The 9,916-nt window shown below is 40.8% G+C and overlaps 1 protein-coding gene across 1 annotated transcript in view; it reads right to left on the bottom strand.

Annotated features, from left to right (window-relative positions):
* Positions 1–9,916, bottom strand: part of LOC106517300 (cytochrome P450 2J6) — a 17,730-nt gene that overhangs the window by 6,359 nt on the left and 1,455 nt on the right. Inside the window, exons 2-8 of the mRNA XM_014008062.1 lie at positions 6,255–6,420; positions 6,020–6,172; positions 5,757–5,917; positions 4,678–4,854; positions 4,450–4,588; positions 844–1,031; positions 610–751 (exon numbers count right to left, since the gene is read on the bottom strand). Coding sequence (XP_013863516.1) covers positions 610–751; positions 844–1,031; positions 4,450–4,588; positions 4,678–4,854; positions 5,757–5,917; positions 6,020–6,172; positions 6,255–6,420 — 1,126 coding nt within the window. The remainder of the gene's footprint in view (positions 1–609; positions 752–843; positions 1,032–4,449; positions 4,589–4,677; positions 4,855–5,756; positions 5,918–6,019; positions 6,173–6,254; positions 6,421–9,916) is intronic.

Here is a 9,916-nt window from a genome sequence, read left to right as displayed (position 1 = left end):
TCAGGCAAGTTTCACCATAGGAAGCGATGTATCAGCGATGACCTGCTCACTGGACCCGCCTTAAATAGTAAAACCACCAGGAGGACTTAAATGGTTGCAGCTGTGTCAATTGCTGATCCAATTAGTGACAGATGCTTCACATTCTCCTCTGGTTCTGGGTCAGACTCTGGCTCCAACATGTGAGACTGGATGGACAAGTCTTCTTTTGTTGACATCTTTTAATTTTGTAAATAAAGCGTTTCTGTGAGGCAAAATAGTTGTAAACCCCTCTATCAAACTATTATGGACCGGTCTGGAAGCTGGAGGAGGACATTCAAACTGAAAGAGGCAGGCTCAAAACGAGATGATCTGAGACACACCTCAGAAAATGGGTGAAAGAGGGGCTTGTGGAGTTACAATGTAGAGGAAATCAGACTGAAGCGTTGCAGTTTCACTTTCCCAACTAAATTATTTAAATGTGAGAAGAATGATATGTCCACTGTAATACAAGCCTTTACCAAATTTCATCCCAACCTTTTCCAGTTTGTATTCTTTGAAAAGTAATTAACCACTCATTTTACACACATGACATATACACATTCTGGATCATTTAAAAATGAGGTGGTGTACCTGCAGAGAAGGGCAGGAAGGCTTCTCTCTTCACAAACTTTCCACTGGAATCCAGGAAGTGTCCTGGATTGAAGGTGTCTGGAGTCGCCCATTCATTCTTGTCAAACAGCACAGAGGTCAGGACGGGCATTATAGATGTTCCCTATTCACAAACAAAATCCACAGGAACACACTGAGGTAAGCTGCTAAACCATCCCTTAACAAACGACCTCTAAGATTGTACAGTGATCGTACCTTTGGTATAAAGTAACCACCCACAGTTGTGTCTTTGGCTGCAACCCTGAGTCCATTGAGAGGAACTATGTTTCCAAACCTCTGGATCTCATGGATGACAGCATCAGTGTACGGCAGGTTTGGTCTGTCTGCCATAGAGGGCTGCCGGACCCGTCCGATCACATTATCAATCTCTGCCTGGACTTTTTCTTTTTGAAAAAAAAAAGAGAGAAAAAAAACAATCAAATCATTATTATTTGTTGCCCCTTTAAAAATGGATGTATTTCCCTGATCTTAAAACACCAAAGACTGTAATAAATACCTTCATTACTGTTTGGTCTCTATTGTCACAGTCTCTGATATTTTCAAACAAGCTATAGGCCTTTTTCAAATGACAGTCGTGAATTCTCTGAATCTTTTGAACGACTCTTTAAAGCGGATTGGAATCGAGTCAGATATAACTGGGAACAGTTCCTCTTTTTATTTTTTGTCCTACTCAGATGCATGCACTTCTTTGCTTTTCCCCTGATATGAAGAAGAACAGGCAAAGGGGAGAGGGGATGCAAGTCACTTACATTGTATGTCATAACGTATGACCAACATCATCACAAACAGCCATCTGTAATGACATATTGACCTTTTTACAGTTATAAAGTGTATGTCAAAGTCAGTAATTTACGATGCATTTGGTTACACCCCCACAGAAATGGTGCTTTTCACGCATCAACTATCGCAACCTACATTCAAAAAGTAAGTACAACTCAGACAAATAGAAGTCAAAGGTCATTTAACTTTATGCCTTTTGAAGCCATCTCAGCCTGAAGTGAGAACATCAAATTTAAATGACTTTTTCCATTTTCATATTTTAGACTTAGTTTTATAAAACTTCACTGTTCAGTTTTTAAAAATCACTAGCAATGGCAGCGGAGGAAGTGAATGAAGTCATTCAGTCGTGTTGACAAGGCTTCTAAATTAAATTAATTTGTCTCACAAAGCCTGCAGGACTTACAGTATTTACAGCCATCTTGTTCAGTTCAGTACTTCTCTCTTCACAGTGGGCGATAGTTGTTTACAGCACACATAATTTCTGGTTAGCTTCTTAGCTTAGCTTCCTTCGCTTTAGAGCAGGCACACTACAATCGTCACGGCCAAACGTTAAAATCAGATCCAATCATTTTAAACTTTAACAGAGTCCATGCTTCCAGCTAGAAATCGTTTTTCAAAAGAGGGTCCAGACCTTCTGTATGAAGCAAAGCGAAGAACAAGGGGCTGATTTTTACCAAGCTAGAGTTCAGGATACAGGAGCCCTTCATCTGAGCACCATCCTGCCTGATCACCAAGACCCTCAGCTCACTGTTTGAACCAGATGCAAAAGGAGACACAATTGTCTCAAAACACTGACCCAGGTATCCTCACGGTAGACCCTCAACTACCAAGACCACCTATGCTGTCACTCTCTGCCTTATACAACCCCTGGCAAAAAGTATGGAATCACCAGTCTTAGATGAGCACTCATTCAGACATTTCATTCTGTAAAACCAACTCAGATCAAAAACATGATACAATAAGGTCATTCCAAAGTGCAACTTGTTGGTTTTCAGGAACACTCAAAGAAATGAAGAGAAAATATTGTGGAAGTCAGTGCATGTTACTTTTATTTACCAAGCACAGGTAAACAAATATGGAAACACTCAATTCTGAGGAAAAAAGTATGGAATCACTCAAATTGGAGGTAGGATATAAGGACACACCCAGTCAATTTCCTTTCCCTAAATGGACACCTGCCTCAGATTAGATCTGCTCGTCAGTCTGCAGTTAAAATCACCTGCAGTCATGACACCTTGGAGGGCTGTTGGACGAAGTGGAGTGACAAGAACCATGACTCCAACAAGAGAAATGTCTCTTGAAACAAAAGAGAGGATTGTGAAATTTCTTGAAGAAGGTAACTCTTCACGCATGGTTGCTAAAGATGTGGACTGCTCACAGTCAGCTGTATCCAAGATATGGACCAAATACAAACAGCATGGAATGGTTGTTAAAGCCAAGTGTACTGGTAGACCAAGAAAGACATCAAAGCATCAAGACAAACAACTTAAGGCCATTTGTCTTGAAAACAAAACAAAAAAATACAACTAAACAGATGAAGCATGAATGAGAGGAAGCTGGAGCCAATGTATGTGACCGAACCGTAAGAAATCGCCCAAAGGAAATGGGATTTCAATACAGGAAAGCTAAAGGAAAACCATCATTGACACCTAAACAAAAAAGAACAAGACTGCAATGGGCTAAGGAGAGGCAATCATGGACTGTGGATGACAGGATGAAAGTTATCTTCAGTGATGAGTCAAGAATCTGCATTGGACAAGGTGATGATGCTGGAGCTTTTGTTTGGTGTCGTTCCAGTGAGATTTATGAAGAGGACTGTCTGAAGAAAACAACCAAATGTCCACAGTCCTTGATGATATGGGGCTGCATGTCAGGCAAAGGCACTGAAGAGATGACTGTAGTTAATTCTTCTATCAATGCACAAGTTTACATTGACATTTTGGACAGTTTTCTCATCCCTTCAATTGAACAGATGTTTGGAAGTGATGAAATCATTTTCCAAGATGACAATGCATCGTGCCATAGGGCAAAAATAGTGAAGGCATTCCTTGGAGAAAGACACATTCAGTCGATGTCATGCCTGCAAATAGTCCAGATCTCAACCCAATTGAAAACCTGTGGTGGAAATTGAAAAAAAAAGGTCCACAAGAAGCTCCGACCTGCAAAGCTGATCTGGCAACTGCTATCAAAGAGAGTTGGCACCAAATTGATGAAGAATACTGTTTGTCACTCATCAAGTCCATGCCTCAGAGACTACAAGTCGTTATAAAAGCTAAAGGTGGTGCAACTTAATACTAGTGATGTATTTTGAAAGGTATTTTGATTATCTGTTCTTCATGATTCCATACTTTTTTCCTCAGAATTGAATGAGTCCATATTTTTTTCCCTGTGCTTGGTCAATAAAAGTAACATTCACTGACTTCCACAATGTTTTCTCTTCATTTTTTTGTGTTCCTGAAAGCCAACAAATTGCACTTTGGAATGACCTTATCAAGTTTTTGATCTGAGTTTGTTTTACAGAATGAAATGTCTGAATGAGTTCTAAGACTGGTGATTCCATACTTTTTGCCAGGGGTTGTATCTACCCTCAGGAGCTGAAACAGAATAGGCCTACAGCTTGGTAGGAAAAATTCATGTACCATTTACTGACTACTAAGGGTGCCTCAAGTTGCATTAGTGTTTACAAATGTTTACAAGTTAACAAATATGGATAATTTCTGAATGTCTTTCACATATATCTTTAAAAATGTGTTATTATTTTCTGTCTGCCAATTAAACATTACATAACAGGTGAAAACTAATTCAATGTGCGTGTAGAATTTTTAGGCTTAGTCAGGAATAATCGTGTTTAATGACAGCACCAAAAATAAATACTTTTTCCCCTATGAGACCTTTCCAAGGGCAATACACCTGAACCATAGGCAATTTCTCAAGTTTGTTTTTAATGTAGTAAAAAGTAACACATGAGAACACTTATCAAAGAGTGTTGTGGCTCCATGTAGGTTCTTGTTTGCCACTTACCTTGGATATCAGGGCTTTTGACGAGGTAAACCAAAGCCCACATCAGAGTGGTGGATGTTGTTTCAGTTCCAGCCAGAAAAAGGTCCAGAGAGACCATCACCAGATTGTTCTCTGTGAAGCCCAGGTCCGAATCCTTGTGCTATTTAAAAACACTTACTAGTTAATGGCAGATAGCTTAACAGAAATTAAGGTGTTTTGAAGTTAAATAATGCTTTTGGAGTTACATACATTTTTCATTTCAGTAAGGAAAGCGTCTATGTAATCTCGAGGATTGCTGGGGTCCAGGTCCGTCTTGTGCTTTTCTATCTCCTTACTCAGGAAATCTTGTATAGTTGTGTAATTACTGAATATTCTGTTGTGAGGACCCGGCAGGTAGTACATCACTTTAGGAAAACTCTGATAGAGCTGCTCAGAACAAAACAAGTGATAAAAAAACAAATAAAATATCAGTCAAAACCAATGCTTTGATTTTTTTCATGATAAACATCTGATTTCTTAAGGCTTTTTTTACATTAAAGGGATCCACGATTAGTTGTAACATTAGACTTTATTTAATAAATATTTATTTTAACTGTAAAATAAGACTGTAAAAATACTGTAGGCTGTTTAGTTTTGTAAAAATTTTTAAAATATATTTTAACATGGATGGAGCCATTTTATTTACACACAAAGCATTCTGGGTAAATGATGACGTGGATAGGTCATCGGTGTGAGCGAGCTATATCCACCCTGAAGGTTAATCTTGGACAATATCTGATGATCGACTCTTTTAAATGGAACCAGAGAGCGTTGACAGAGAGGAGAAGGTAGAAATGACTCAGCCTGTAACTGAAAATATGGATGAAGGACAACAGAGCTGCTTCATGGAAGAAGAACCTCAGCTTAGCCTGTTAGCCTTCATGCTAGAATCGGAGACATTCGATTCAGTTACTTCATTAGACAATATTAATATTTACATTTAAAGACAGACTGGGTTACTGGCTGACACCTGCTCCTTAACGTGGCGGGTGGAGTGGGAAGGATTAGTCAAGGGCAATATCAAAGTGATATTGCAAGGGCAACTTTATGCCTTTATTTAAAGGCATAAAATGAGAACACTCAGTGTATTCCTATTGTTGCGTTCAGACCAAACAATTTGAGCATCAAGGGCGTCTGGTTTACATGCGAAGTCTATGGTTGACACCCATCAAGGGGTGTCAGGAAGTGACTGGGCCATAAAGGCTAATGCAAACACGCTGAAGCCATGCCGGCACAGGCCATACTGTGCAAAATTGCCTTTAATGATCCTCCATCAACATCAAACTCACTTGACCCCATACACTCCCCTCCAACCAAATTGCATCCGCCATATACTTCAGCATGATCTGAAAGGTGTGGTCGCTGTAGTCATATCTTTTCCCCATAACCAGCTGACAAATAATGTTGGACACAGCATTGTTGAAGAGACCTGCTGGAGTAAAAGGTTCTCCTGAAACAGAGAAAGAAAGGAACACAGGTTTAAAAGGGCTGCTTCTTACATTATTATGAACTAACTGCACAATACAAAGAAAACAAAGCATATTTCATTCACCTTTCTCCCTCTCTAGTTCCTCCTGCAGGTATCGGATCTCTTCACAGATGCTCTCTTCCAACATGCTTTTACCCAGACCAAAGGTGCGTAGGGTAGACAAAGCAAAACGCCGCTGTCTCTTCCATTTTTCACCATTGCTCATGAACACACCAGCTAGTTACAAACATAGATGAACAAGTTAAATATGTAAACCATACATATAGAATACGTGAAGAAACAGGAAGTGATTTTACACCTTCAGGTTCAATGTAAAACCTTTCAGCTATAGCGTTTGGTGGTCGATCCACAAAGTTCTCCGCTTGATTCACTATGGCTTCCTTCACCGTCTTGTAGCCAAACAGAACCACTATTGTATCCCGACCAAACCGAACTTTGAAGACATTCCCGTAAATTTTAGCCAGCTGTGGAATACACAGTTAAATGAAACAAATGAAAACACAACATCACAGGAACAGGGGCCCATTGTGCACAAGTCAGATTAATAAACTTTCAGGATACCACCAGGAACAATCCATTCTAGGGCCATCGCCTAACAACAGGCTTGATTAGCTCTATTGTTCGTAGAGGGTCATGTGCCCCATCACCTGGCTTATTGGTTTGGATGCTTCAGTTGTGGTTCTTTGGTGTCATATTATGTGTATATAGTGAGTGCAAGGAAAGTCAAGCCATGCTTAAAGAGCATGGGTAATTCAAGCCAGGTGTTGTAGTTCACAACAACTCACATTAAGGGACACACTCTGGACTTATTATGTTATTATGTTCAGAGTAACATCAAGAACATCAACCAGGAAGTTCTCCTTTCTCAGATTAATAACAATTTCTCCATCGTTAACTCAACTAACCTAGATGATCTAGTCTCCACCTACTACAGTGGTCTCACCAACATCCTAGACTCTCTTGCTCCTCTTAAAACCTGTTCTGTTTCCTTCTCCACTTCTGCTCCATGGTTCACCTCAGAACTTCGCTCCATGAAAACACAAGGTCGCAGACTAGAGTGACTCTACAAGAAATCAGGTCTTACAGTTCACAAAGAGATGTACATAAACCACACCCTACAGTACAAAGTATCACTCAGGCCAAATCAAACTACTACACTATCATCAGTTCCAACGTAGGCAACACACAGACTCTTTTCTCTCTCCTTAACAGCACAGTTTCATCTCTGAACTCTCTACCCCCTCACATGTTTTCTACTGACTACTATAACTCCCTCATGTCATTATTCACTGAAAAAATACGCTCCATACACCAATACCTCGGACCAAACTCTGCCTCCAACATCTTTATAGAACTCCCACCCCCCCTCCATCCCCCTCACTGTGTTCGATCTCCCCTCTGCTGCTGACGTATCTGCCATCATTAGGAAGTCCAAATCCTCCTCCTCACAGCTAGATCCCATCCCCACAGCTTTGTTTAAATCCTGTCTCCCCTCTCTGCTTCCTATCATCATTAACATCATACACTCCTCTCCTCTCTGACCACTGGTACTGTTCCCACAGCTTTTAAATCGGCTGCCATCATCCCCATCATAAAGAAAACAGGTCTAGATCCAACTAACTTCAATAACCTCCGTCCCATTTCTAATCTGCCCTTCATCTCCAAAACTCTTGAAAAGGTCGTCGCTAATCAGCTACGCTCACACATCTCCAGCAATAACCTCTATAAACAGTTTCAATCGGGTTTTCGACCACATCACAGCACCAAAACTGCTCTTATTAAAATTACTAATGATCTTCTCCTTGCTGCTGACTCAGGACTTCTGTCAATACTCATCCTCCTTGATCTGAGCTCTGCCTTTGACACCATCTCTCATCCTATCCTCATCGACAGACCAGCCTCTATCGGCATCTCAGACACCCCCTGGACTGGTTTAAATCCTATCTTTCTGACCGCATTCAGTTCATACAACTCAAGTCCTTCTGCTCCCAGTCTTCACCCATCTCCACCGGTGTTCCCCAAGGTTCTGTACTCTGGCCTCTACTTTTCATAATCAAACTGCTCCCGCTTGGCCACATCTTCCGTAAATTTGGTATCCATTTCCACTCTTATGCCGACGACACTCAACTCTACATTTTAACAAAACCGAACTCCACCTTCTCATCTTCCACTCTTATCGACTGCCTCAGTGAGCTCAACAACTGGTTCTCTAACAATTTCCTCCAACTAAACAATAACAAAACTAAACTTCTACTTGTTGGGACAAAAAACTCCATTTCCAAATCCCAGCATCTTAGCTTGACTCTTAACAACTCCGTTCTTTCCCCCTCGCCTCAGGTCAAGAACCTAGGTGTCATCCTTGACACCACACTCTCTTTCAACTCACACATTAACAACGTGACTCGATCTGCCTACTTTCATCTTCGCAGCATTAACCGTCTCCGTCCTTCACTTACCCCCCGCTCCACTGCCATCCTTGTACACATAGTAACATCCAGGATCGACTACTGCAACTCCCTACTGTTTGGCCTCCCCAATAAATCTCTTCACAAGCTACAGATGGTTCAGAACTCAGCAGCCCGTGTAATCACTCAAACGTCATCCTCTGCCCTCATCACTCCAGTCCTACAACAGCTCCACTGGCTCCCAGTTAAACCCCACATCACTCCAGTCCTACAACAGCTCCACTGGCTCCCAGTTAAATTCCGCATCATCTTTAAAATTCTCCTACTCACCTTCAAAGCTATCCATAATCTTTCCCCTCATTACCTGTCTGACCTCCTGAACATCTCCACACCCTCCAACTCTCAGTACCCCCTGCCCGCCTCAGCACCATGGGGAGCAGAGCTTTCAGCCGCTCTGCTCCACAGCTCTGGAATTACGCAATACCACCTCTCTCTCCCTGTATAAGACTGGCCTGAAGACACATCTTTTCAAATTAACCTACTGCTGTTCATTCCTCTTTTCAATATACGTCTGTTTTTGTTGTCCACACTTCTATGTTTCTCCCCCCACAACCCCATTGTTAAATGTGTCTACATTTTTGTATTTTATTATATGACTGCTCTGTACTCCGTATTTCTGTTTCTCCCACACTACCTTATGTACATACCCTATATGTATCTACATTTTTTTCCTTTTCTATTGTACAGTGTCCTTGGGTGTGACAGCCAGCTGAGGGAGTTTTATTGGAGTTGCATGGTTCAGACAGTCCCAACTTAAAAGCAACGAGAACCAGACCCGACGAATTGGGGAGCTCTGGATTTATACCATCATTCTGCATCATCAGATTAAACCAGGAGGCTTAATCTTAGAAGGCTTTTCACATACACACACATTGGAGACCTTTATCAACTATTTCCTGGAAATCAGCAGACCTCACTGTTCCCGACAATTTGTACGGGCTGGGCTTCCTCTCTGGTATAAAAGCACATACTTTGTAATACTGTACACACTAATGACAGCAAACATTTGAACTCGTGTTTTTACCAGACTGTCCAGCCAAGTATTTGTACTTTTCTTAATCGTTCTGGACCAAATATGGCAAGCTGTTTTTAACAGAATCTTGGCTGAAACATCTGGACTAACAAACTCAATGAACCTGCTACTTCAGTGTAAACTGTCTAGGAAGAATACAGGTTCATGTTTGGCTGTAAGACCCACTGGATGGAACACAGATTTCATGATCACAACGTGCAGCAAGATGAGTTAGTCCCATTTCTCTCCAGCAGAGCAACGGTTAATCACAGATCATTAGAACAGAATAAAAAACTAATTTAGGTTTTTTTTATGCTTCGGCAGTTATTGACAAATAAAACAAATGATTATTGCACCAAAATTATAAGAAAACTTCTAATCGTGTTATTAATATTGAATTTTGTTTTAAAAAGTTGTTTAATGTCAAAATGATAGTTATTTACATAGATGTCAACCCCTTCAGATAAGGTGTGTGTGTGGGGG

The sequence above is a fragment of the Austrofundulus limnaeus genome, unplaced genomic scaffold (genome assembly GCF_001266775.1).
Source record: "Austrofundulus limnaeus strain Quisiro unplaced genomic scaffold, Austrofundulus_limnaeus-1.0 Scaffold47, whole genome shotgun sequence".
Lineage (NCBI taxonomy): Eukaryota > Metazoa > Chordata > Actinopteri > Cyprinodontiformes > Rivulidae > Austrofundulus > Austrofundulus limnaeus.
Note: the sequence above shows the minus strand (reverse complement) of the source record. Positions and strands in the feature narration are given on the sequence as shown.